The 26547-nt window shown below is 60.7% G+C and overlaps 3 protein-coding genes across 3 annotated transcripts in view; all 3 read right to left on the bottom strand.

Annotated features, from left to right (window-relative positions):
* Positions 1 to 2: 2 nt before the first annotated feature.
* On the bottom strand, positions 3 to 5063 carry SHMT2 (serine hydroxymethyltransferase 2). Its single transcript, XM_014843974.3, has 12 exons — positions 4906 to 5063; positions 3689 to 3886; positions 3139 to 3218; positions 2769 to 2969; positions 2382 to 2463; positions 2099 to 2221; positions 1831 to 1970; positions 1319 to 1484; positions 1018 to 1117; positions 777 to 932; positions 588 to 695; positions 3 to 477 (listed from the first exon to the last, which is right to left on the bottom strand). The coding sequence occupies exons 1-12, from the start codon at positions 4936 to 4938 to the stop codon at positions 350 to 352; spliced, it is 1515 nt and encodes a 504-aa protein (XP_014699460.2). The 5' UTR covers positions 4939 to 5063; the 3' UTR covers positions 3 to 349.
* Positions 5064 to 7583: 2520 nt separating this feature from the next.
* NXPH4 (neurexophilin 4) lies at positions 7584 to 16879 on the bottom strand. Its single transcript, XM_044756413.2, has 2 exons — positions 16745 to 16879; positions 7584 to 9132 (listed from the first exon to the last, which is right to left on the bottom strand). The coding sequence occupies exons 1-2, from the start codon at positions 16799 to 16801 to the stop codon at positions 8269 to 8271; spliced, it is 921 nt and encodes a 306-aa protein (XP_044612348.2). The 5' UTR covers positions 16802 to 16879; the 3' UTR covers positions 7584 to 8268.
* Positions 16880 to 20278: 3399 nt separating this feature from the next.
* Positions 20279 to 26547, bottom strand: part of LRP1 (LDL receptor related protein 1) — a 78162-nt gene continuing 71893 nt past the window's right edge. The window contains exons 76-89 of the mRNA XM_044756074.2: positions 26119 to 26387; positions 25412 to 25590; positions 24838 to 24944; positions 24501 to 24617; positions 23838 to 24014; positions 23566 to 23706; positions 23283 to 23456; positions 22861 to 23022; positions 22321 to 22495; positions 22081 to 22182; positions 21866 to 21930; positions 21656 to 21746; positions 21413 to 21557; positions 20279 to 21248 (exon numbers count right to left, since the gene is read on the bottom strand). Of these exons, the coding sequence (XP_044612009.2) occupies positions 21108 to 21248; positions 21413 to 21557; positions 21656 to 21746; positions 21866 to 21930; positions 22081 to 22182; positions 22321 to 22495; positions 22861 to 23022; positions 23283 to 23456; positions 23566 to 23706; positions 23838 to 24014; positions 24501 to 24617; positions 24838 to 24944; positions 25412 to 25590; positions 26119 to 26387 (2045 nt within the window). The 3' untranslated portion in view covers positions 20279 to 21107. The remainder of the gene's footprint in view (positions 21249 to 21412; positions 21558 to 21655; positions 21747 to 21865; positions 21931 to 22080; positions 22183 to 22320; positions 22496 to 22860; positions 23023 to 23282; positions 23457 to 23565; positions 23707 to 23837; positions 24015 to 24500; positions 24618 to 24837; positions 24945 to 25411; positions 25591 to 26118; positions 26388 to 26547) is intronic.

Here is a 26547-nt window from a genome sequence, read left to right as displayed (position 1 = left end):
GGGCAGGTTAGCATTTTATTAGCTAAAAACAGAAAGGAGGGTGCCTACCCAGCCCTTCCTCTGGCTCGCAAGGGTAACTCCCCCTTTCCGGGAAGAGCGGGCAGTCTATAACACTGAGATAACGCAGGAGCAGGGAGGGCAGAAAGCCCCAAGCCTCCTTCTTCTAACTCTTGTTACAAAAAGAAATCTTCTCAGCTACAAATGCCGGGAAGGGGAACTCTACCTGGCTTTTCCCCCAAGTGGGAGGCCTTCCCCCGCTCCCAGCAAAAAATTGGAAGATAGGCCTTGCCCTCTACTGGTCCAGGGAGGGGGAAGGGAAATAGATTCCAGTCTATGGGCCTCATTTCCTTCAGTGCTCATCAAAACCGGGCATGGGGAAGGCCCTGGCAAACTGCTCCACACGCTGCCTGAGGTTGGCCAGCCGATCACTTGTTTCTGGGTCGTTGAGCAGGAAGGATTTGAAATCCTGGAGTTTTGCTGGAGGGGTGAGGAGAAAGCGGTCAGAGCTGTCCGGAAGGTAGCTGGATCACCTGGGGAGGGGGCAGATGGTGACTATAAACTGGCTCAGGGGTGTCTTGCCCACTCACCCGTCTTGCTCTTCACCTCCAAGCCGATGCTGACACCTTCATCTATAAAGTCCACAACTCTCCGGAAGTCATCCTCACGGAACTGACGAGAGGTCAAGGCTGGGGCCCCTGGGAGACAGGCAGAAAGGGATTGGCACAGCCCAAGCCCACCTGGCAGCCATCCTCCCCTCCTCGAACCCCAGGTCTCACCAAGCCGCAGGCCCCCAGGCGTGATGGCACTTCGGTCTCCAGGACAGGTGTTCTTGTTGGCCGTGATGGACACGAGCTCCAGGACCCGCTCAGCTCGAGCACCATCTAGGCCCTTGGGCCTCAGGTCCACCAGCACCAGGTGGTTGTCAGTGCCACCTAAGCGGGGACAGTAAGTGGGGACTGATGAGTCTTAGGCCTCTGCCTGAGGCTACAGGGGCTCTCACCCAGCTCCCTGGCTCACCAGACACCAGTGAGTAGCCGCGCTTGAGCAGGGCATCAGCCATGGCGCGAGCGTTCTTCAGAACCTGCAGGGAGTACTCCCGGAACATGGGACTGCAGGCCTGGAGGGGAGACAGCAGCACCTGTGACGCCAAACCCTGCCCCTTCTGCTCCCCCACCCCCAGCACAGCTGTGACCCCAGTCTTGCCCCCTCCCATCCTGCACTTCCCTTCCCTCAGCTCCAACTTCAGTGAGCAAGGGACAGGGCCTGAGCCTCCAGGCAATGCCCCCCACCTTCATCCCACAAGAGTACACTCCCCAACCTGCTTTAGGGCCACAGCCACCGCAGCAATGGCATGGTTGTGGGGGCCCCCCTGCAGGGACGGGAACACGGCAAAGTTGATTCGGTCCTCAAATGTGTAAGGGATCTCCCGGCCAGACTTGGGGTCCACAGCCCGCACTCCCTTCCGGTAGAAGATGAGTCCTGACCTGTGCAAAAGGTGGGTGGTCAGAATTTAAGCTGAAAAGAAAGGGCATGGGATGGCAAGAGCAGAGGCAACTGGCTGGCCCAGGCCCCTGAGGGCTCCGAGTCCACCTCAGTTGTGCCCAGTGTGCTGAGCTCCAGTGGTCGAGGGGAGCAGCCCCTCACTCCCATCCCCAGACCCTTCGCCAGGGAACTGCTGCCAGGGGCAAAAGAAGGAGAATCATCAGAGACTGGGTAGAAGTCCTCCGGGCTTCAGGTGGGAATGAATTCCTCCGGGATCCAGCCCACCAGTGCCCCAGGACTAGGGCGTGAAGGCAGGAAAGGCGAGGCCTGACCTCAGGGGAGCCTGACCTGGCCCCTCGAAGGGTCTTGTGAGTGGTGGTGGTGACAACATCCGCATGCTTGAAAGGAGAGGGGATCACCTTAGCAGCCACTAGGCCACTGATGTGGGCCATGTCCGCCAGCAGGTGTGCCTTGACCTCATCACATACCTGGGCAGGAAAAGAGACAGGCCTCAGCCCGGGGATGGCCAGATAGGCCTGCCTGAAGCCACCCATTGCCCAAAATCTCCCCACCACCCCTTGGGGAGTGACTAAGTGGTACTCCATCCCTCCACCACCTCTCTCATGCGGGCGTAGTCAATGAGGCGGGCGTAGGCACTGGTACCAGCAATAATGAGCCGTGGCCGGAAAAGTCGAGCAGTCAGTGCAAGCTGGTCGTAGTCAATGAGGCCGGTTTTGGGCTGGACAGACAAACAAAAAGCTAAAGCCCTCAGAAAGAAGCGGGGCAGCTCACTCTCCCCCTTGACTTTGAGGGCTGCCCAGGGCTCCCGCCCCTCACTTTCCCCAGCAGAGGGCCACCAGGGCCTGAGCAGCTCCCACCCCACACCCTGGAGCACTCACGTTCAGCTTATAGGGCATAGACTCGAAGAAGATGGATGTGGCTGAGATCCGCTTGACATCAGACATGTAGCCATGGGTGAGACTGGGAGGGGAGGAGAGGACGTAAGGCTGGGGAGTGGAGTAACTCCCAGACTGAACCACTCCCCTCCTGGCCGCTCTGAAGGCCTCTGTCCCTGGAACACTACTCCTAGCATGCCCACCCTCACTACTCTGCCCGTTCTGTGGTGGGCACTGGCTACTGGGGTCTTATCTCCCTCCTCCACTATAACTTTCAGGACAAGGAGAAGCCGCTCCCTCTGCATGGCACACAGTAGGTGTTCAAGAAACAACTCCTCTCCTAAGCCCACACTACCCACCAAGCCCACCACCCACCCTATCCATACTCACTGGCCCCCATCAGGCAGGTCCAGCCCCATGATTCGGTCATGAGGCTGCAGAAGGGCTGTATAGGCAGCCAGATTGGCTGGGGACCCAGAGTAGGGCTGGACATTGACTCCCCACTGTGCAGGATCCAGGTCAAAGGCCTCCAAGGCCCGGCGCTGACACAGCAGCTCGATCTCATCCACCACCTCTGCTCCCCCGTAGTATCTGCCACGGGAGGGGTGTGTCAGGGCAAAGAAAGGGCCACCCCCCCAACCTGCAGCACAGGACCCGGAGGGCCACTCCTCTCCACACACAGAGAGGGGACAGGGAGGCGTTCCCCACTGGGAGCACCAGCCCTGTGGCTACCCTCCAGCCCTCTGTGCCTAGCCCTCACCTCTTGCCAGGATAACCCTCCGAGTACTTGTTGTTCAGACAGGACCCCAGGGCCTCCAGCGCAGCTCGGCTGCAGAAGTTCTGGGGTGGGGTGGGGAGCAATGTCAGAAGGTACTGAGCCCCTTCCCCCGGACCCCCACAGCCCCACCCCGGAGCCCTGGGCTGCAGGGAGGAGCTGGGCTCTACAGGAAGCTCTGTTCATTCAGGCCCCTTGCCAGGCCTGAGGCAGCAGCCTCAGAAACCCAGCTGCCATGATAGATGTCCCCAGCAAGGCCACCTGTCACTCAAACCTGTGCTTCCAGACTCCTCTTCCTCTTGGGAGGGAGGAAGGACCAGACTAGACTGCAGGGGCCTTGGAAGCTCTTTAATGTCCCCATCCCATACCCCAGGCTGGCCCTGCCTTTGCTTCAGAAGACAGTAAGAAGAGAGGGAGATAAGGCCCAGCAGGAAGGCCCTGAGTCTAGAGGGACATCTGGAGAAAGAGCAGTAAGATGACCTGTGACTTCCTGCACCCGTGGTGCCCAAGCCCTGGGCCTCTCCCCAGGCCCCACCTCTGAGGCAATGAGCTCCAGGCCACGACACTGCCTGTCCTTCTCCCTCTGCAGCAGCTCCCACATCTCAGGGTCGCTGTCCGACAGACTCTCCTGGCCTGTCCAGCCTCTGGTTGCTTCTCCAGTTTGGGTCTGGGCCACTTCACTGTTCTGGCACCGTATGGCCATCCTGACTAGCTGACCACATCTCTGCAGAGGCTAGGGGAGGAAAAGCCAGGTCAGACAAAACATGTCTAGACAGACAGTCTCCCAACAACTCAGCCGTGCTTACCCGGCCCTCTAGCTCCAAACCCAGAAGGCTGTTGCCCAGCCAGCCTGTTCCAGTCCTCACCACCCCCACCCCCACCTTCAAAAGCCAGTTCCAGAGCCAAGCTTGAGATCAATGTCCAGGGGGCGGCTCTGATTCGGTCCATTCACCTCACCTCAGAATTTCCCTCCACCTCAACCCATGAACCTCTCTGCAAAGCCTCAGGACAAAGTTTGTCCTCTAGAAGCCTGTGTCTCTGGAACTCAGGGGCGGTCCACTGAGGTTCCAGAACCTCCCCACCCACAGGAACAAAAGGGTGTTCCTGCAGGGCCTCCATAAACTGATACCACAGTCGGGGGAGCGGGGGGAGAAGGTCGAGTTGGCAAGAGTTGACAGGCTACAGAGGTGGTTTCTAGAGCAGTAGAGGTGAGAGGGAGAGCTTTAGCAGTCCCTGGGGAAGTGGTGTGTGGGGGGCGGTCTGCTGGCAGGGAAGCCGAAACCCACATCCTGTGCTCTGCGCCCCCTACTCTTTCCACCTCCTGCCAGCCCACAGAGCCGCGGGGCACTTGATGCAAGCAGTGGGGCCAGGTTGCATCATCTGCAAGGCTCAGAGCCGGCAGGAAAGACTCAGCTCGCTGCTCCCGGCCGGGAACCCCGCTTGTTCGCCAGCACAGGGTCCACGGGGCATCCGGTGCGCTTCTCTCCCCGAATGCCACGTGAAATAGGCAGTCACAAGGCCCTGGGACGTCTGGTTGCCAGAATGGGGAGGGGCCCCAGTTACCCCGCGCGCATCGGGAGCGCGGGGGGCGGGGGGCGTCTCAGGGATTCCCTAGTTGCGCATCCGCTATCCCAGGCCCCAGACCACGTGCGCGGAAAAGCCAAGAGAACCGCAGAGTTTGTGAATGGAAACTAGGCTAGGAGCGGAGCTTGCTTTCTGCAGGTCACGCAGTCTCCGGAGCCCCATTCTTACCCGACTTGCCCAGAGCAAAGAGAAGGGCAGCATGGCAACCCGAGGTCGCAGGAGGTCCAGCCACAACCTATCGCCGGCTGAAGCAAGCGGTTGGAAGGAGACTGATCTGAGAGCGCATGCGCCAGAAGAGCCACCCGAGAAGCCACAGAGCGAGGGGAGGGACCTACGCATGCGTGAAGTAGCTCTTTTATGGTCTTCCGGGAATTGTAGTTTTCTCCCCCTTCTTGTGCTTCATTCCCAGGTTGTAGCCGCAGGTCAGAGGTTCTTGCCTGAAAGAAAAAGAGATCCAGTCCCGCCCCAACTCGTCACTGTCCTGAAGCTCTTCAGGGGTTTTTTTCCCCGTGTCTGTTATCCAGACAACAGCCATTTATTGAGTGCTTGCTTAATACCTGGCATTATCAGTCTCTCTGGGAAATACAAAGCTAGAAGTATTCCCATACAAGCTAGAGAGCCATGGCGCCTTGGAAAGCACCCTGGTGTGGAAGGTTGAGAGAACTGAGTTCAAGGTCCAGCTCTGGAACTAACTAGCAAGTTAGCCTGTCTGGGCCTCAGTTTCCTCACTTGTAAATCCATAATAAAATACCCTGTGATGGGGATTAAAGGACACTTCGTATGTAACCATGCTCTGGGATAAATTGTCCTCCCCTCCTCCTTTGACTTACAACCCTGCCTCCTCCAGGACCAGCTCCTCCTCCTGGGACATTCGAGAGCTGAGTGAGGTGCCCCCTCCCGCCTGTCGCACCTGCTGCATTTTGTTACCTGTTGACCTCTTGCTGCCCCAGCTGTCTGTCAGGGAGCTCTCTTTACATCCTCAGGGCTACAGATCTTAGGACTAGAAGGCATCTTCCTTTTAGCCTGATTTCATCTGGACTCATCCTCTGGGGGAGGGACTCCTTGACCCCTCCAGGAGTAGGTTCCCAAGCCTGGGCAACAGAATGGACTGGGAAATGTGATATAAATATGTGAGTGTGGGGCTCCTCCTCAGAAGTTCTAATTCAATGGATCTTAAAGTGGGCATTTGCCCACTCACGCTAACACACAACAAAACCTCTCAATGATTCTAATAAGCAGCAACTTTGAGAACCATTGCCTTACATAGAAACATTACACATTCATTCATTCATTCATTCATTCAACAGACATACTGAGCTCCTACTCCATGCCAGGAATGCCATAGCCCTGGAGATACAAGAATAGCCCACTGACTACTGGGACATCAAGAGGTGGGCAGGTAACAAAATGCAGCAATGCAGGGGCAGGGGCACCTCACTGTGCTCCCAGATGTCCAGAGGTGGGAAGAGGGGGGGAAGGAGGAGGAGGAGGAGAGGTTTGGGAGTCAGAGGAAGAAGGGTAGGACAATCCATCACAGAGCATATTCATATGCAAATTCTCATTTAATCTCCAGAACACATTATTTCGTTATTGCTTTTCAAATAAGGAAACTGAGGCCCAGATGGGCTAGCTTGCTAATTCCAATCATTCCCACTTGGCTCTCCTACTAGTCCTCAGAAGTCCACCCTTAGCTCCAACCTCCACCCCCTACTCTAGTCTCAGGTGTTCTCAGGTCTTTCCAGCAGCGGGGGTGGGGTGGGGGGCTTGGGGGGTGTTAGGAGTCTGCTGGGTTTTTCTCCTTCCTCCAGTCTCTGACCCAGAACCACTTCCCACCTCCCTCCTTTCAGTTGATCCTGTTATCATCCATCCATCCATCCTATATTTATCTTCCACTTACCGAGTTTTGACTCCCAGGCATGTCTGTGTCAGACTCATCTCTGACTCAGTTTCCCGCTGGAGCCAGTGGGCAATCCCCTGAAGAACACTGCCCTGTCCCAGTAGTTAGAGTAGTTACCTCGACTCAGGACTCAAGGAGAAGGAAGGCGAAAGATGAGGTGTCGTTCTGTGCCTCAGCTTGTCCTTACCCCCTCCCTCGCCCCAGTCAGGGGTCCCCAGGGGAGGGGGGCGGCTGAGCTTGAGAACTGCTAATGAAGCCGCAGCCAATTAACGCCCAGGCCGGGGTTGGGGGCGGATAAAATTAGCAACCGAGGCTGCAGGAACGAGCTGGAGGCGGGGGTGGGAGGGTGGGCAGCTGGCTGAAGGGGGCCTTGTTTGCAGGCAGCGGCGAGCAGCGGCGCCCTGGCCCAGCTCTCCAAACTCGCGCTCGTCCCCTCCCCCACCCCTGTCTCAGGCCTCCCTCCCTCCCTCATCCGTCTGCAAACTCAGCGCCCACGAAATTAGGAAGGAAAAGGAAGATCGATGACTCCAGATGCCGCAAACACCGTTCCCCCTGCCCCCCACCTGCCGCCTCCCGCCAGCTCCGCGAAGCTTAGCAGGTTGTCAGCGCTCCCGCCTACGCTGTCCCTGCATCTCCATCCCATTCCAGGTCTTCTATCTCCTCCCCCAAATCGTCCCAAATAGTCCGCTGGGAGTCCCCTCTTAGGTCTAATCCCCATCCTATCCACTTCGCCCACCTCCGGGAGGAAAATCCCCACCTGAGGCAGGGCTCCCACGGCCCTCATCTCTATCTGATGTGGTCTTGGATGACTCCCAAGGGGCTAGCTCCATCAATATTTGCCTCAGTTTCCCCACGAGCCGCTGAGGGAGGAGGCCTTGACCAGGTGTCTGCCAGACATAAACCCACACCCCCCCCCCTTCCCTACAAAGGTCTCACACAGACGCGTATTGGATTTCACTTTATTTTGTTCCCTTCCCCGTCTGTTTTGGCATAGAAAAAATATCACCAGAGGAAGCAGCCGAAAAGGGGCAGGTGGAGCAGGACTGCAGAGACGGGAGGGAGGCGGCAGAGGGCAGGGGCCAGAGTCGATCGCCTACGCCCAGGAGTTCTGCTTCCCCTACCCTAACGGGGAAAGGGGGACAGGCATACGGCAGGCAGAAGGGGAGAGGGATAGGCCGGGTTTATAGGCCTTTACAGTCTACACAGGGACAGAGCGGAGCGGGAGGACGAACGCCTGAGGGTAAGAAAGTCAGGGTGGGACGAGGGTGCCAGGCCAGGCGTTATCAAAGCTGCGGGCGGACCTGCGTCCAGCCCAGCGCCAGGAGCATAATGGGGACCCAATGCGGACGTAGGGGGCGCTGGGACCGCCTCCAAGCCCCGCCTACTCTGGGGCGGTGCTCTTACCCCTCCACTTTGGGGTGTAGCGGGAGGGGGCTACCCCCAGCTTCACGGGCACTCCCCATAAGGAAAAGGGGACCCACCTCGGCTGATGGTCCCCGGGAGGGCTGTTCCCCTCCTACCCCAGAGTGGAAGGGGTGGACGCGGCCTCAGGAGCTGCGGAGCACGGGGAGGGGTCCCACTCAGGGAGGCCGGGATTGGGCGGGAAGCTCAGGGCCAGGCGAGGGCGGGGCGCGCTATCCAAAGTAAGGGTGCTCGCTCTGGAAGTTGTAGTCTGGGCACACCTTCTGCACCAGTTTGTAGTCAAAGCTGAGGAAGGAGACGAAGATGCAGATGACTTTGAAGGGCTTGGCACACAGCCAGGCAGCCTGGCTCTGCGTGTGCTCGGTGAAGCACACCTGCGACGGGTCGTACAGGCACGGGCGGTGCTTGCGCGCGCGGTTCGTCTTCTCATACTCCACATGGCAATTGAAAGCGCGGGACTCTTTGGCCCCGGGCACTCCCAGCGCGCCCCCAAGGGGGCCCGCCAGCGCGCCCCCGAGGGGACCCCCTAATCCCGGCCCCGTGGCTGCTATCCCCAGCGGGGGCCTAAGCCCAGGGAGCACCCCCTCTAGGGCTAGCGTAGACTGCAGAGGGTGGGGGACGGGCCCCGGCAGCCAGACGCCCCCAAACTCTACGCGCTTGGAGGGCGGCACGATACTGACGCTGAGGTTGCCCAGACTGGACGAGTTGTGACGGAAGTACACGCTGAAGGTACCGTTCACATGGTCCACGATCTTGCCGGTCACTAGCAGCGAGAACTTGAGGGTATGCACCCGGAAGTAGAAGTCCCCCCAGCCGAAGATCTTTTTGGCGCGGGCCGCTTTGATGGACGGCTTTCTCTTGGTGCGCTGCGCTGGCAGCGCCCTCGCCACCCCCGCCTGGGCCAGGGCCCCGGTGTGGTTAGCCGGCCAGGCCCAGCTCCAGGCGCCCGCGGTGCCCAGGCCGTCGGAAGACCTGGGCGCGCGGAGCTGGTGGCCCGGGGCTCCCCCTCCTGCCGCGGCGGGGCGCAGCTCCAGGTACTGCGGTCTCCCGGACTCTGGGATCTGGGCACTGACGGCCTGTGGACGAAGAAAGAGGAGGAAAGAGAGATGCTGAGGTTGTCCCTGGCCACCCCGCCAGGGCCCAACCCACGCCAGCCCCTTTCCACAGCCGCTGGGAGACCAAATGGAATGGGGCAGGCCACTGCAAGTGGTTCTGGAGTGCGCACTGAAGGAGACCTGAGGTCCTTTCAAGCTTGTGGTCTCGGCCAAGTCACTCTCTAGGCGTCAGTTTCTCCATCTGTGCAATGACACTGAGAATCCCTGTGTTTTCACAGAACTCCGATGGAGGCTGAGAAAGCCAGAAAAGCCAAAGCCAGTGTGGGTTTGAGCAGGGAGCGCAGCTGTGGACGCGGCCATCTCCCCTGGCCTGGAGCCTGGTTGGTTCGAAGTAACGGGCCAAGGAGGAGCTGGACTCAGGCAAGGGAGGCCATGACCGCTGTCAACATCCAGCATCCAGAAAGCAGTGAAGACCTCCCAACACCTCTGCCGAGCCCAGAGCCCCTCCAGGGCCAGCCTCTGCTCCCTTGCGGGGAGGGGCACGGGAGACCGAGGGCACCCGAGGAGAGCATGGAGAGTCTGGGCGCTAGGGGTTCAGGCTGGGGGTCTGTGCGGGCGCCCCTCTCGGCCCTCCAGCGCTCCTGCGCTGCGAGAGGCCCCCTGGTGGTCCTTCGCCGAGCTGGAGGGAGCCCGAGGACCGCCCCCACCCGTCTCCGTGTGTCTCAGGTGGCGGCCAGGGAGACAGCGCGGGCTCGAGTACAAGATGGATCGAGAGGCGGGAGCGGCCGGGCCAAGCCCTGGCCATCAATTATCTGGGGCGGGGGGGTGGGGTGAGGGTGGCCGGGAGTGAAGGAGATGGGAGAGCCAGAGGAAGAAATATGGAGATGCTGCTCCAGCGAGGGGTGGGAGGGAGAGGAGCCGCGTGTGTCAGAGTGTGTCAGTCAGACTGTGCTGGCTGTGGCCGTTTCTGGCCCTTACTGCTGTGGGTTCGGACTGGGGGGAGGGAGTACTGTGTGTCTCAGTCTAGGGAGGCTGCGTTTCTGTTAGCTTGGCATGGTTGTATGTGTTCGTCTGTCAACCTGGAGTGATTGTGTGTGTGTGTGTGTCTGTATGCCCATGCATATAAGTCTGAGGAGGCTGTGTGTATGGGTCTCTGCCTGCTTGTAGAGGCTGAATGTCTGTTGTCAGTCTGTAGTGGCTATGTATGTGTGCCTGGGTTGCACATGTGCCTGGGTTGGCTGTGTGTGTGTGTCTGTGTGTTGATCTGACTGAAGCTGGGTATCAGTGTGTGGTAGTTGTGTCTGTGTGGCTGGTGTAGTTGTATGCCTGGGTTGGCTGTATGTCTGAGGGTGGCTGTGTGTGATTCTCTGAAGGTGTCACTTTTCTTGTGTGTGCTTCTATCATCCTCCGTCCATGTGTCAAGCTCTTTCTACAAGGTGTGTGTCAGGGTATCCAGAACAATGACAGAACAAATGTGGTCTCACCGTGCCCCCCCCCCCGGGGGTGCATATGTGTATCTGAATGGTCCCTGGGGGACCACACATGCCCACAGGCAGAGCTTTGGGTGGATAAAGAGGCCGGGCAGCATGGGTATCCCCTCCATTTGCACACACCCGTGTGTACACACCGCGTCCACGGGGGACAGGAACGGCAGAGTCGAGCCGCCCAGCTCGACTCTCCACCGCCTGGCCCTATCCCTGCGGCGCTGTGATCCCGGGTTATTAATGCCGCGCCACCCGCTCGTCATACATATTTATTGCCCCCTCCTTCCTCCTCCCGTCCACCCCTCCTCCCAGCTCAGGTGAGGGGGGCAGGGGTGGCAGGAGTGATCTTCTCAGACAGACAAGCTGGAGCTGGTAGCTAACACCTGGAGGGTGGGCCTGACAGGGGCTGAGGGAAAGGGTTGCGACCACTGGTGGAGGGGGAAAGGGCTTCCCAGGATGAGGGGCCAAGGCCCAGTTGGTGGGCTTGGCGAGGGTAGGGTTTAAGCCCTGGGGACAGCATTGGAGCAGGGAAAGCCTAAGGTTTCCAGGGCAAGTGGGGGGGGGGGGGAGCAGGGAGCCGTTTGAACTCTGACACCTGATTGCCTCACCTGTCTTGGCCCAACCCACTGCTCTTTCCAGGAGCTTCTATCAGCCCCGCCCCCCCGCCCCCCCGCCCCCCCGCCGCCTGCTGCTACAACCCCAAATGCCTCTGAGTCACCCCCTTCCAGCACACCCCAGCAGCACCCAAAGTCCTGCCCCGAACCTGCCCGGGACCCATCGAGGGCTGCTTCAGTCCAGCGACTTCTCCCAGGCAGGGGCTGGGAGAGCGAAGGAGGTTTGGCTGGGCAGTGAGAGGTGCCAGGTGTCCCCCCCTCTGATCCCAGACAAATTGCTGTCTGCGCTTCTCTGATCCTGGCAAATCCTCTGGCTTTGGGCACCCACACCCCCCACCCGCCGCTGCAGGAAACAGCCAAGATAAAAGGGAAGAGTTGGGGGGGCCAGCAAAAGCGACCTTGGGGGGGAGCTCAAACAGGGAGGGGGGAGAGTCTGCGAGGAAACGAGCCGAGAAATGGGAACATGGAATAAAATAAAATCAAATCCTCCCTCTGGCTTCCTTGCTCGCACGCTCACTCTCCCTCTCTCGCTCTCCCTCTTTCACTGTTTTTCCATCTCTCTCTCCCTTACTCTTCTCTCAGTCTCTTTTTGTCTCTCAGTCTCTTCCTCATTCTGTCCCTAATTTTCTCCTTCAGTGATTCTGTTTTTCTCAGTTTCTACCTAACTGTGGTTCTTTCCCTCTATCCTTGGTTTGTCTGTCTGTCTCCAGCTGTAGGTGGGGGTGGGAGTGACAGGAAAGCACTGTGATAGAGGAGCCCCTCTTTGCCCAGAATCCATGGTGTTGTCCCTCCCCCTCTACGACTGAGAGTGGGAACAGGGTGTTGTCCGAGGAAGGGGTCCCCCTTGCTCCAGAGCTGGTTTAATTAAGCTAATTGGGCGCGGCGACATTTGCGGAGGGGAGAGGCTAACCCAGCTGTCGGTGAGGTGGGTGGGTGGAGGTGCTTGGTGGCAGCAGGGATGGGGTGTGCTTCACCAGGAGTCTCCAGACCCATGCGGGGCGGGAGCGGAGCCAGGAGCGCTTTGCCCCCAAGGCAGCGAGCCCACGCATTGGAGGGGAGTTGAGGCTGTCTCTTGCTGCTGAACAAACTCCACTGGGGTGGGGGGGGATCTTTTGGGATGAGACTGATGGGAATGGGGGCAGGATCAGGCCATTGGCCCCCCAGCCGCATTGCAGGGTGCACCTCCCCCAGGCCTCCAGACCGGCTGGTCGCTTCTTTCCTGCTGCATGGGTCAGGCGGGAAGCTCAGGATTCCTACCAGGGGAGGGGACCCACCCTGCACTGGGGAAGAACAGTGCTCCAGGCCTGGGTTGGGGAAGGGGAGGGAATAGCGTACTGAGCCCTTGCACTTAGAAAGAGGGGGGCACCGCAGTCAGGGTGGGGTGGAGTAGCAGGGGTCTGGCTGGGAACTAGGGATAGAGACAGGGGAGAAGACAAAGCGGGGTGGACAAGACATGCTGGGGTGCAGACTGGGATAGGAATGGAGGAGGACTGGGAGTGCAGGCCTGGAAGGCACAGGCATCGGGTGCAGAGATAAGGGTGGAACAAGGACAGGAACAAGAATGAAGCATGGGAACAGGGATGAAGAGGAGATCAGAAATGGTGGACAGGCATTGGGCAGAGGCAGGGATGCAGATGGGGTAGGGACCTGGGGAATGAAGATGGGGGACAGAATGGGATGGGAACCAAATGAGGATGGCGGATGAGCAATGGGCATTTGGGGACAGGCAGGAATGGGAATGGGATAGGGACTGGGAGATGGGGATGGGGACGAGTTGGGGGTGGGAAAGGAAATGGGGGGGTGGGGAATGGTTATGGGGCAGAAACAGGGATGCTGAGAGATGTGGAGACCCGGGGATGGGAAATGTGAATGGGGACTAGAACGGGAAATGGGGGACAAGGAAGGAGATGGGCGGCTGGGACAGAGACAGGAGCTGAGGACAGGTATGGGAGACAAATCAGAGGAAAAGGCAGAAGACTGGCAGGATCAAGCTACGGGAGGGGGCCGGGCAGGTGGAGGCGCAGATACCTCCTTCTAGACCCTACTGTAGCGTGAGGAGGCGGGGACGCTGGTGGGGCGGGCTCTGCCCTTGGGCCGGGCGCCCCCTCCCCCTCAGCCCCGCCTGCCCGCCTGCTCGCGGCCTGCAGCGCAAGGCTCACCGTTATCTGAATTTTGATTTTATTTTATTTTATTTTATTTCCCTGCTTCCTAGAGCCGGCGCGGTCCCCCCGGGAACGGCCGCCCCCCGCCCCCCGCCCCGCGCCTCACTTTATTATTGCAATAAATGTGCCTATAAAGGCGCGGGCTCCGGGGCGCGGTGGCGGGGGGGAGCCGCGGAGCGGGGATGTAATTTCCCGAAGCCGGAGCCGGAGGGGGAGTGGGCGGGGTGGAGGTGGAGGAGGGGCGGGCGAGGGAGAGGGGAGACTCGCCAATTTCTAGCGCTCCAGGCAGCGCTCCCTGCTCCTCATCCCCGCCCTGCAGCTCGCTGCCACCCCACGCCTGCGACTCCCCACTGCGCCCGGCACCGCTCGAGCCCTGGGACCTCTCCCCCATGACCATACCCTCTCTCGGTCACCCCGTCCCCCTCCCAGACCCGCCCATGTGGAGCTGCAGGGCTCAGCGCAAAGTTCTCCATCTCCTGGCCAATGACTTCATCTCTGACCCCTGGGAGGCCCCCTTCACCTACCTGGTCTCTTTCAACGTTTATCTCGCCCCTTCCTAACGATCCCGTCTCTGACCACACTGACCCTTCTTTACCTTGTTTCTGTCCCCCAATTACTTCACATCCTCCCCAGTCACTCTGTCCTGGATCTTGGGCTCCTCCCCTACCCCAACCCGAGACTCTCCAAATTCTTTCCAAGGGTGCCCCTCCCATACCAGCAGGCTCTGGCTCCAGGGAGCTGTCACAGGGCCCACCCTCCTGTGCCCAGGGCCCAGCTGCAGCCCCTGATTACTCCCAAATCCCCGCCAACAGCTCGGGGCCCAGCCCAGGCTGCGCGTGTCTAAGTGACCCAGCCAGAGATTAGCTGGGGGGCTCTGAGAGACTAGCTCAGGCCTAATCCTTCCCCGAGGCAGGATGGAGCTGGTAGGTCTCACAGGGCCCCCGGCCCTGCCCTCCCCAAGCTAATTAGTGATTAGTGATTAGTGATTAGTGACTATTGATCGCCTGCCTCTTCTCCCAGTAGGCAGCTACTTGGGCAAGGAGTGGGGAAGACAGAGACAGAGAGGGAGAGAAGGGTCAGAGACTGTATTAGAAAGATCCTGAAGAAGGCCTGGCCCAGAGGCCTGAGCCCCGGAGGCAATGGAGGCCAGGAGTCCCAGGCCCTGAGAAGAGACCAGGAGCCTGGAGCAAGGAGGAAGGAGGAAGAGAGCTCCTGCAGGAGGGGCAGGGGAGCAGGATGGGAGAAGGCAGCGTTGTTCGCATTGGACAGCTACGGTTTCGCAAGAGCTGCCCTGTAAACTGTCCACCACCAGCCGCTTACCTAGTGTCAACCTATTCCCAGCCCGGGCACTGAGACAGCTCTCAACGCGCACACACACATAAGCCACACTCAGATACACGAACACATCCTGAGGCTCACAGTCCCCTGCCCACACTCAAATACACTCAAAACCATGAGCAGACAGATACACACTCACAAACCCCGAGACTCATATACAGACAACACATGTGCCCCAGCACACAGATGCACCGGAGACCCACCTGGGGCATACACAGCTGCACACAAGCACACACAGATGGGTACTCGGACACACAAACGTTTTCCTATACACACTCCCCCATGCACAATTATGCATATCCACACACCCACAGCCTGTACACTCATGTAAACACGGATTTTCACATGCACACAAGCTGGACTAAATGGCAGATACACTCTCCCCCACCGACTCCAACACGGAGGCCCCCAGCTGCAGCTCTCACACACCACACGCTCAGCCAGACCCCATCGCTCACATCGTCGCGCTCACTCTCCCTCAAGTCTCCACCAGATGTTTCATTCCCCTTCAGGGGGCAAAGGAAATTAAACCAGATCTGTCCACAGGGGAGTTTATTTGATGGGGAGCGTGGAGAAGAGAGTGAGAAGGAGTGGAAAGGAGGGGTGGGGGAGTAGATCCCTACCTCCTCTCCACAGGCCTTCACACCCGAGTGGTGGTGGGTCAGACCCGTTCCCGCAGGCCTCGAAGGGCAGAGCTGGGCAGCAAGTCCAAAGGAAGCCCCTGCCAGTGGAAGCAGTTTCTGTGGAGGGGGCTCTTCTGCCCACTTTCCAGCACCTCAAGGTCACCAGGCAGGTTTGGGAGAATCAGGGCGCTCAATCGCCAGCTTCCAGAGGGCAGCGCCTGCCCTGCTGGGGCTGCTGAGTGCGACCTGGCTGAGCAGGTGGGGTCCCAGTGTTGAGGGGAGAACTACGCCCCTTCCAGATTCTGCAGGGGCTGGGGGTTGGCTGCAGAGAGTAGGGGTTTAGGAAGCCACCTGCCTGCCCTTAAACTAGGTAGGTCACAGTTAGGGTGCAGGAAATAGGGAAGTCATGGACCGGGGAGCCGATGGAAGGAGATGGGGGTCCAGGGCCTAGGCCCCCATTGTGGGACACACAGGAGGCACAGATGGTTGCACTGTTGAGTGGCTCACCCCTTCAAATCCAACACCACACACCAACACCAGCGACACACGCACCCTGGACCCCAGCACTAGCACCCAAGCCTGGCCCGCGACACATGCACGCATGCAAGTGCACACGCTGACCCACACACTCCACACCAGCACACACGAGCACACCGTGCGCCGAGTTGAAACCTCCAAGTAGGGAGGAACGCCGATTAAGTCTGGGCCCCTTTAGCCTCTGGGTCCTCGCCCTGGAGCCTCAGGAAAAGAGGCAGCCTAGGGAGGCGGGGGCAAGGAGGGGGCGGGAGGAGAAACACCCCTTCCAGACAGCCCCCACCCCCTACCAGCCGGGCACGAGAGAGGGGTGTGTCTGTGAGGTCCTGCAGGGGAGAGGGTGTCTCCGCGGGAAATGGGAGATAGTAGCCAAGTTCGCCCGTATCCGTGTGAGTCCGTGTGTGCGCGCGTGTGTTCAGGCCGTGCATGATCGGCACACGGTGCCCCCCTGGCACTGTGGCAAGTGCAGAGAAGAGAAATGGGAAGGCGGGGGCGGAGGGGTGGAGGGACAGACAGCGAGGAAGGCGAGTGAGGTTGGCGCGGAAAGCCGGCAAGGCTGACACCCCGCTAGCTTGTCTGTCTGTCTCGCACTCCCGCTCCGTCTGGCGCACTCGCGGGTCGGGCTCGGTGCCCTCCCCCGCCGCGCCCGGAGCCAGATCCGCGGCGGGCCTGCACCCCAGCACCCGCCCCCCACCCTCCGCCAACTTGCGTTGGGAGGGCGCCCGTCCAGAACTGGGGAGTCTGTCCGTCCGCGCCCCCGCGCCGCGCAAAGTTGGGACACTCGGAGCCGGGGGCGGGGCGGGCGCACGGAGCCCCTTGCGCTCCCGGGACCCCGGCGCCCCAGACCCCGCGCCCGAGCGACACCCCGCCTCCCTTACCTTCCTCAGGAGCCACGGGCCAAAGAGCAGGAGAAGCCATTCCGGGAGCAGCCGCATCTCCGCGGGGCGCGGGGCGCGGGGCGCGGGCCCGGGCGGCGCCGCGGGGCGGCTGCGGGCGGGCGCGGCGGGAGCGGGCGGCGCGGCCCGCGGACTGAGCGAGCCGAGCCGGCGTGGGGGCGGGGCGCGGGCGGGGGAGAAAGTTGGTCTGACTCGGGCGGGCGGGGGGGCGGGGCTCCGCGGCGCTCCAATCCCGGCCGCGCCCCGCGCGCCCCCTCCCGCCCAGCTGGGGGCACCGAAGGTGACTTTCACCCCGACACGCCCCAGACACGCCCCCGGCCCAGGTGCGAAGCGGAGAGGCTTGCGGGACTCAGGGCCCGTGTCCCCGAGAGGCTGGTCTGGGCACCGACGAGGAACAGGGCAGGGCGAGGGGCGCGAGGCTCCGGGACTTGCCCCGAAGGGGGCACCGCGGAGCAGGCACGCGGCGGGGCTCGGGAGTCCAGCCAGACCAGGGTCCCTCGGTGCTCCGGGCCCCTGCTCTGACCCCCGGCCAAGGTGGGTCCCAGGGCAGGAGAGGGGCCGGGGTGAGGTGAGGGCGGGCGGGGCCTCGGGCGGCTGCGGGCCGCGGCGCTGACGGGGATGGATGGGCGCCCCACGGCTCGTTCGGCCCGGAGATGAGAATCATTGATCACGGACGGAAACCCCATCACGTCTGTCAATAGGGCTGACAAACGGCGCCCGCCGCCCCCGCCGCCGAGGGACCGCCGCGGTGTGGGGACCCCTCCGCCAGGTTGGCCGTTCACCTTTGCCCCTCGCCGCCCACCACTGACCCCCGCGCGTCCCGGAGCCGCCCTGCGTGGGGGTTGGGCAGGAAGTCCCCCTCAGCGCTGCCTGTACGGGCTCTTGGTGCAGTCTCTATCACTGCCCTTGCACTGTCCCATCTTTCACCATCAGCTGCTCTGGATCCGTGTCCCCTTCCTCCTCTGTCCCTGTCCTTGTCTCTGTCCCCAGCCCCAGCCCTGTCCCTGTCCCTATCCTCTTAGCTGTTTCTTCACCGGCTCCCTTCTTCCCCTAGTCCCTCTCTCTCCCCTGCCCGCGAGTCTTCAGTTGTCAGCTGTTGCTATGCACTGAGGCGGTGGCTGAGGCTGTGGTGTGACCCACACTTAGACAGCAAGAGATGGGGACAAGCAAAGAGATAGAGAGACAGGAGCATACCCTGAGACGCCCCCCGCCCCCCAGGCATGCCCGCAGATGCTTTCGCAGGGACAGGCCACACCACAGAGGTGAGCAGGCAGGCAGAGTGAAACACATCATGCAAAGAGCAGCACACACACGTGCAGAGACAGGTGCACCTAGAGGCACACTGACACACACAGATGGACACACTCTGTTTACACACACACAGGAGCACACGCAGAGACAGACAGACAAATGCACACTTGCACCAAGAGACAAGCACACCTCACCAGGTACTCAGAGCCCACCCCCCTTCCTTGCCTTGGCAGAGAGGCAAACATCCACAGACAGAGATGGACACACACGCAGGTGTACGCTGGCTCCAGCAGTCCAAAAGACAAGCCCAGGCACATACAAACAGATAGATAGATATAGGGAAGTGACAGACACAGAAAAAAGATCAGGAATCCTGAGAAGATGAGGCAGACACAGAGACACCAGAGAGACAGACAGTAGCCAGGAGGCTGAAAACTGGGAGCAGGCAGGGCAGAGGAGAGAGGCAGAAAGGGGCAGGAGTGGCCAGCCCCATGGCCCCAAGGCTCCCACCAGAATCCTGAGCACAGGTCCCAAGCACAGGGGCTGCTGCAGCTGAGGGTTGGGGCATGGGGCACACCCAGGCCTAGGGTGCCCAGGACAGAGCCCATCGCTGCGATCCTGATCTTGTGGAGTCCCAGCCCACCCCATCTCTCTTCCTTTTGCTACAGTCTCAGGTCACCCCCTTGTCTCTCCAGCTACACACACGCACATGCACACCGCACTCCCTGTCTCCGTATCTCTCTATCTCTGTATCTCTGTCTCTCATTCTATCTGTATCAGCCTCTGCCCATGGTTCTGCCCCTGTCTCTTCTCCATCTCTCTCTTAGGCGGCCTCTGCCTTCCTTGCCAGGTGGGGAGCTTTCGAGGACTGCCTCCTGGTAGACCCTCTCCTGGCCGGTCCTGGAGGGGGGCTGTTCGAAGTCACAGCTGGGGGCCCCTCTCGCTCTGCCCAGGATCTTGAGGCGACAAGCAGAGAATCAGTGGCTCCCCGGGGGCGCCAGATGCACGGCTGGCAGAGGGAGGGAGTGAGGGGGTGGGGCTGGTGGTGGTGGGGAGCAGGCTGGTGCTGCGGGAGGGAGAGGAGCCGGCTGGCGAGGGTGGAGGGGGTGTGGCAGAATAGCCCGGGGGAAGGAAGTGAGAGGCTGGCCTGGGGTCCGCCGGCAGGTGCATAATTAGTGTGTGTGTTGGGGAGGGGGCTGTGCCGGGCTTCAGGGTGAGTGGCGCTGCAGGCGTGCATGCGCCACCTGGTGGGCAGATGGAGGCACAAGCCTCCTTCTCAGCAATCAACAAGGACGCCCCTTTCCTCAGCAGGGTCGCTCTGCCCCCGCGCCCTTGGGGCCCTGGGGAGCCCCCAAGGAGTGGAGGATCTCAGAACCGCTTTGGAGGCTGAGGTTGGAGATGGGATCTCAGGGCTAAAAGGGCCCTTGTTTCTAGAGGTCCCTAGACCCACAGCTTCCTCAAGAAAGGAGGAAAGACTGAGGAAATTTGACCAGGAAGGGAGGGGGAATGAAAGGCAGCTCTCCCCCTGTGGGAGCTGGGTGAGTGTTCTTTGCAGCCTCTTTGCTGTTGAGGGGAGAGTGGGGTTCTGACCCTCCTCAATCTTTGACAGTTTAAAGCTGTATGACCTTCTGCATGAGGTTCTCCTCTCTGGGCAGGGACTGAAGTAGACTAGGAGCCTTTTGATTGTAGCAGTCCTTTCCTGTCAACTCCTGGGATATCTACAGTGGTTGCTGAGCTGGGTCTGTTGGTGGCCCGTGGGGCTCAGCAAACTAGTCTTCCTAATGTCTCCATGAAGTGTGAGATGTTAGAGCTTCAAGAGCAAGCTCAGTCAGAGAGCTGTATGGGACGACCGTGAACCATTAGAAGCCCTTCACAACCCGTGTATTCATTTCCTATGGGGGGATTTCTCCCTGTCGGAGATCATTTTGGGTAGGGGTGGTGGTGGTGTCCCATAAAGTGACAATGCAGAGAAACAGATCTTGGAGTTAGTATCCTAGAGCCAGAGGTAACACAAGATCCAGAGAGGTGAAGTCACTGGCTCAAGGTCACACAGCCAGGAGAAGCAGGTCATCCTCGTGGAGTCCAGTGCCACCGCCTTCCCCTGCCACAGCGAGATTGGGGGTGGGGGGAGATCCCGGGGGTGGGCACTGAAGACCAGACTCTCAGGCCCGCCTCCAGCACAGAGCACGCCTCCCTCTGGTGGCTGAATTAGGCAAGCCCAGCCCAGCTCCCAGAGTCTCGCACTCACAGGTAGACACAAGCGGCTTTTTTTTTTTTTTTTTACAATTTTATTTATAACAATATCTGTGTTATTTACTTGTAAAGGAATTCAGCAAAAATTATTAAAACGTTCATGTCCCCAAAACGGGGCTGCCCGCTTGCCCTTCCTTGGGGTGCCCCCCTCCTCCTCGTCCCCAGGGGAGGGGAGGCTGGGAGACTGCTTATGGAAGAGTCTCCAGCCCTGGGAGCCACGGAGGGGGCAGTGGAGATGGGGGAGGGCCTGTCTGGGAGGGGTGTTGAGCGTGGCCATCTCAGAGGTGCCCCTAGAGTGGGGGCTGGGGCTTGGGATGGCCTCCCCGAGAAGAACTGAAAAACTCCATCCTTTCCTTCCTCCCTCAGCCAGAGGCAACTCTTCTGACAGGGGCAGCGGAGGACGCTCCCTGCCCAGAACTAGCCCTCAGGAAGCTGGGGGCGGGGGTGAGGGGAGAGCCTTGACAAAGTGTCTTGTTCAGGGAGGGGGAGGCAGCAGCACCAGCTCTCCCAGTGGGGGTGCGTTTCAGGGGGGGAAGGAGGGAGGTGGGGACCCCTCATACCTGTAAGCTACAGGAGCCCCCAGAGCCCTCCCTGCCTCTCCTCCCTGATGCAGCAGGGGGCGGTGCTGAGGAGCAGGCAGGAAGGAGGAGAAAGGAAGAGATAATACTGTGCTCGCTTGCTCGCTTGCTCACTCACATATAAAAAGTAATTCCTTCATTTTTACATTTATACATCCCGGCAGAGCCGGGGAAGGGCTGGCTGGGCAGAAGGGGGGCTCACTGAAGGACTTCTCTGACAGGGGGCAAGAGGCTCTCTGGGGGAAGTCCGATGGGGCAGGGCCCTATGCCAAGGGGTCCCCTATCTCGTCCTCAGGGCCCCGGCCCAGGAGTTCTCGCTTCTCGTCCGTGCTGGCCAGGGAGTGGCGGCTGCCGTGCCCACCCATGTAGAGTGTCGCATACACGGGGTTGGTGAAGTTGGTGGGCTGCAAGGTGAGAGGGTTCAGGTGGGCCTCAGGGGCTGGGCTCTGTGGCCCGGGTACCCCACGCCTCACCTCCATTCCATCATCTAACCCAACACGCCTAGTCATCCCACCCACAGCCTCTTGTCCCTGCCCTGGAGGGCTCCTCCCCTGTCCTCCCAGCCCACCTTGTCAGGGTCCAGGGCAAAGTCAGCATCCAGTAGGCCCCCTACATCATCAGGCTCCCCGCCTTCATACATCTTATAGGTGGGGTTCCCAATCTCCACGTTCATGGCCCCATTGGTCATCCGCTGGTGCTGGAAGCCCTTGGCCCTGGGGAGAGGCCGGAGTATGAGGGGGCAGGGATTCTGTTGGGTAAGCCTAGGGCATTAAAGTAACGGCCAGAATTTTCTAGACTCCCCATAACTCACCCTCGGACTCGCCGCTTGTACCAGAATACCGCTCCGGCTACTAGAAGCATCAGCAACAGCAACAGCAGCGGGATTAGGATGGAGGCCATATCTAGAGTGGAGGAGGTGGGAAAGTCAGTGAGAAAGGCCCAGGTGGCACAAAGCCCCCTTGTTTCAGGTTCCAGGTCCCAGCAGCCCCGCCTCCCCGCCTCCCCGCCTCCCGCCACTTACGTCCAGGCTGCTGTGGGCTGGCCACCTGCTCCTCGCACCGGGGTCCTGCCATGTGCGGTGGGCACCTGCAGACAGGAGGGGCAGAGCTGAGCAGGCGTGACCCCCATAGCCATGGCTGCCAGGGAAACTGGGAAGGAACACAGGACTCTGACAGTCCCCTCAGATCTGGGAAAGGGGAATGATCTAGCCTTCGGTGAGGCTCAGGCCTGACTCACTGGCACTCGGGCATCATTTTGCTGTTCATGGTGCAGGATCCGCCATTGCTGCAGTGGCCTGCACAGGTCAGGCAGCTGGGGGCCACTCGGCCATCGGAGCAGCTGTAGGAGAGAGTGAGAGGCTGGCAGGGCTGGGGCAGGGCGTGGGTGGTGCTGGGGAGGGGCAGGCAGGGCTGAGAGCAGCGGCGTGGCGGCGGGGAGGGACTGAGGCTGGGACAGGCTGGGCAGCGCCCCACTCACTTGCAGGTGACATCCCCACTCTGCTTGTTGACCACACAGGCCCCGTCCAGGCAGCGGCTGCACTTGTTCACCTCACACCTCGGCCCCTCGAAGTAGGCGGTGCAGCGGCACAGCCGGGAGCCATCAGCAGCCATCTGGCACGTGCCGAAGTTCTCACAGTAGCCAGAGCACTGCCCTGTGGTTTGGGGATGGGGGAGGAGATGCCTCAGTCCTCCGTAAGTTGTGGGGGGAGCTGGACACCTGAGGGGACCCTCCCAGGTCTTTTGAGTGACTCCCACATCCTCCTGAGTCTCCTGCTGCCCCTACGTCACAGGCTCCAGGGTATCAGGACGTCCCTGAGCATCCGGACAGGGCATTGCTTTTGCTTGCCTAATCCCGATGCCAGAGGGTTCACTACCTCGGGGGAGCACCAGCAACCGAGGCCTGGTTTAGCTGTGAATAGCCTTCCTGCCTACAGCTGGCCCCTGTGACTACCACCTAGGCCCTCAGGCCCCCGCTGCCCTCTTCCCCTCCCCTGGGGCCCAGGGATGGCTCACTCACGGTACTGGCAGCGGTCACCCAGGAAGCCAGGTAGGCATCGGCACTGGGGCTGGTTGCCCTGGTTGACAGTGCAGGTGCTGTTGTTGGCACAGTGGCCCGCACACACCTGCTGGGTGCATTTGGGGCCCGTGAAGCCTGTGGGGCACCGGCACGTGGGCATGCCTGGCGGGAGAGGACGTGTGAGCAGGACGGTGGCCCACTGAAGCTCCCAGCCCTACTGCAGAGCGACAGGGCTGGGAGGACCCGGGCGGGAGGTGGACAGCAGAGGACTGGGATCCTGGGGGCGGGGACAGGAGGCATGAGGGGAGGCAGAGGTGAAGCAAGGGAGGGTGGGGGCAAGGGATTTGCCCGAGGCAGGGCCAGCAGGTGGGGGGCTGGGCCAGGGGCCAGGAGCCATCTGGTGGGAGAGCTGTGGGCCATACCGGAGGGGGAGGCGGCGCAGGTGCCCCCGTTGCGACAGTGCTCCCAGCACTGGTCCAGCTCACACTTGTCGCCCGTGTAGCGGGGCTGGCAGCGGCACTTGGGCTGCCTCCGAGCGTTGAGGAAGCAGCTGCCCCCGTTGAAGCACTGCAGGTTACAGGTGCCGGGCCGCGGAGCTGCAGGAGGGACCGTCACAGGCAGAGCCAGGGCAAGGGGGCTTTCAGGGGCCGCGGGGAGGAGGGTTCTGGGGCCTGGGATGGGGACTGGGGAGGGGCGTGAGCGTACCATCTGGTGGGGGCGTTGGCGAGGGCACAGCCACACAGGTGCCATTGTCCAGCCGCTTTCCGTTGGGACAGGTGCAGACAGGCCCACTGGGGCTCAGCAGGCAGAGCCACTCACACTTCTTGCGGTCACAGGGGTTGGTCACTGCAGGCGTGGGAGGATGCTGAGCCCTGAGGACTCAGAACCCTCCCCTGCACACTAGGCCTGAGGACACAGCTTGGAGACAGTGCCCCAGGCCTTCCCTGCCCCAGCCTGGGCTCTCCCTCTCTGCCCACCTTCAGGCTGCTTGTGCTGGTGGTACAGGACCACGTCAGAAGCATGGCTCAGGCCCCCGGTCAGGTTGACCAAGGGGCTGTGTCCAAACTTATGGATCTTGAAGACACGATTATTGATGTAGGTGACGCCATAGATGTAATCCTCAAAGACATCGATGCTGAAGGGGTGGCTTAGGCCTGGAGGAGGACGAGGAGGAGGAGGGGACTCAGGCCCTGGTCACACTCTCCAGTACACCAGCCCTCATGGCTTCCACGCACCTCGAACTCAACACGTCCCAAACCGAACTCCCCCCAACCTCTTCCTCCTGCTGTGGCCACTACTGGCAAAAGGTCCCATCAGCCCTGGACGTCTGGGGTCAAGATCGACTTCTGCTCCCTCTCCCCATATTTGCTAAGTTCCTACTGCCATCTATATTGCCTCCAGGCAGCTCAACACTCATTGGTAGAACAAATGAATGGACAAGTGGGCCAGGGGTCAGGGTGGGCCTCAGGCCTGCAGGGCTGGTGCAGGGGCAGTCCAGTTGAGAGAGGCCTGGAAGGCACTGCAGGATTACTGGGGGCCAGGCCAAGGAGGACAATAGGTGCTGGGTGAGGCTCTGGGCTCACTGGGGAGGACGGGAGGCCCGAGGTCACGGCTGGCCAAGGCTGCTGTTGGATGCTGACCTCGTTTGCTGTCAGCAGCCACGATGGGGTCCGTGCCATTGAGCCGGATGCTGCCAATGACTGAGAGCTTGGCGTCTGCCCAGTATAGCCGTTCATTGTGATAATCCACGGCCAGGCCTGGAGGAGGCAGAGAGCATGGTGAGGGCCCAGCCTCTCCCGCCCCAAGCTGGGGACAGCTCCAACCTGTTCCCCTCACCATTCCCAATCACCTCTTCTGGGAAAAGCCTCCACAGCCCATCTGCCTCACCCCGTCCAAGCCCCAGCCTCCCCTCCCTAGCTTTCGTGTGACCTCAGTGAGCCTAGCCCTCCCATGGCCTCTGCCCCTGCCGCCACGGACCTGTGGGCCACTGGATGTTGTCCTGTACCAGTGTCTCCCGCAGGGTCCCATCCATTGCTGCCGTTTCAATCTTGGGATGGTTCCCCCAGTCTGACCAGTACATGGTGCTGGGGAGGGAGAAGGGGTGAGTGTGGGTAGGACCTGAGGCTGCCAGGGGAGGCTGACTGAAGTGGGCCACCAGGTACTGGCCTGGGCACAGGGACAGCTGGGTACTGGGAGAAGGGTGTTTTGTCTGCTTCTCCAGAGAGAACCAGGGGGAGCCAGCGCCTGGCCAGGTTAAGGATCTTTTACTCTAAAACCACAAGGTGCTGATCCAGAGTCATCTAAGTGGGCAGAGCTGCTCCTGGAGCAGAGAAGCCCAGAACTTGGCTGTCCATGACAGCCAGCCAAGTGGAGGTCAGACCCCTCTCGAGGCCGGCCGGGAGTCCTGGGAGGGCCAGGGCTTGGGGCAGCCCGGAAGACCCGAGGGCATGAGGAGGACTCCGGCCTCAGGCTGGCCTGGGAGGGGAAGGGCACGCCTGGGGATGCTGGGCACCCGCCCCTGCCCGATGCCTCCCCCAGGACCCCTGCCCACCCCCTCAGTGGGTCCACCACAATGGCGTGGGGCTCGTCAATCATGCCCGAGATGAGCGTCTTCCGGTTCTCGCCCTTCATTTGCGCCACCTCAATCACATCTCGGCCAGAGTCGGTCCAGTACACGTTCCCGGCCACCCAGTCGATGGCGATGCCTCTCGGCATCTTGAGCCCTGAAATCTGAGTGGGGGGGGAGGTCACAGTTTTAGGGGCTATCACCTTTTGTCTTCATGCCCATTACTTGCCCCCCTCCCCTGCAAGTCATCCCAGACTGAGAGCCAGTTCCCTGGCTTTGAAGAGAGTCACCTGACACCTCTTGTGGGCCATACGTAGAGCCTTCATATGTTTTGCTGGATTAGATATTATTACCCTGCTTTATCGAGGAACAAAGTGAGGCCCAAAGAGGTTAACTAGGCTGGCCGGGATTGACACAGCGATGGCAGTGACGATCAGGAACTGAGCGAGGCTCTGATGCTGAAGGCCAGTGTGCCCACTGTGCCCTGCACCTCGGCTACACCGTGGCAGGGCCACCTACTGATAATGCCCCTGCTTCACTCGCCGGTCGTCCGGGCCTCACACGTATGTCTCACTGCCCTCGCTCTCCAGTCTCACCTCGCCCCCTCCCACTGTCCTTTTCAAACTCTGCTCTTCGGAGTCTTCCCACTCATCCACGCCTCTGTGTGGATCCCACCCACGCTGGGTGCTTACATTGAGGTGGGTGACACCCCGGTCAATCTGTCGCCGGTGGCGATTGGAAGTGGTGGGAGGCGCGGCAGGCGGCAGGCTGCGGTAGGAGATAGTGCCCGTGTGCCAGTTGGTCCAATAGACACGGCCAGCTTTGACGTGGACATCCATGGCATCAATGCGGACACTCTCGTCACCCTGGAAGGCCTGCTCATAAGCCGAATGGGGGTGACTGGGGAACAGGCTGCGGATCTCATTGTCGTCAGCAATGTACAGGACCTGATACTCAGAGCCTGCAGGGGCAAGAGGTCAGATGTCAGGCGGGGGGAGGCAGGGGCAAGAGGCCAGGGCTGGGGGCTGCTGGGTCTGGTGCTGGGAGGAGCGCACCCGAGATGCGCTCCCCTCCCCAGCCCACCCCTTTCACACTAACAGTGTCTTCCCTGATCAAACTAT

Source organism: Equus asinus, chromosome 22, assembly GCF_041296235.1.
Source record: "Equus asinus isolate D_3611 breed Donkey chromosome 22, EquAss-T2T_v2, whole genome shotgun sequence".
Classification (NCBI taxonomy): domain Eukaryota; kingdom Metazoa; phylum Chordata; class Mammalia; order Perissodactyla; family Equidae; genus Equus; species Equus asinus.
This window is presented reverse-complemented; position numbering and strand designations above follow the sequence as displayed.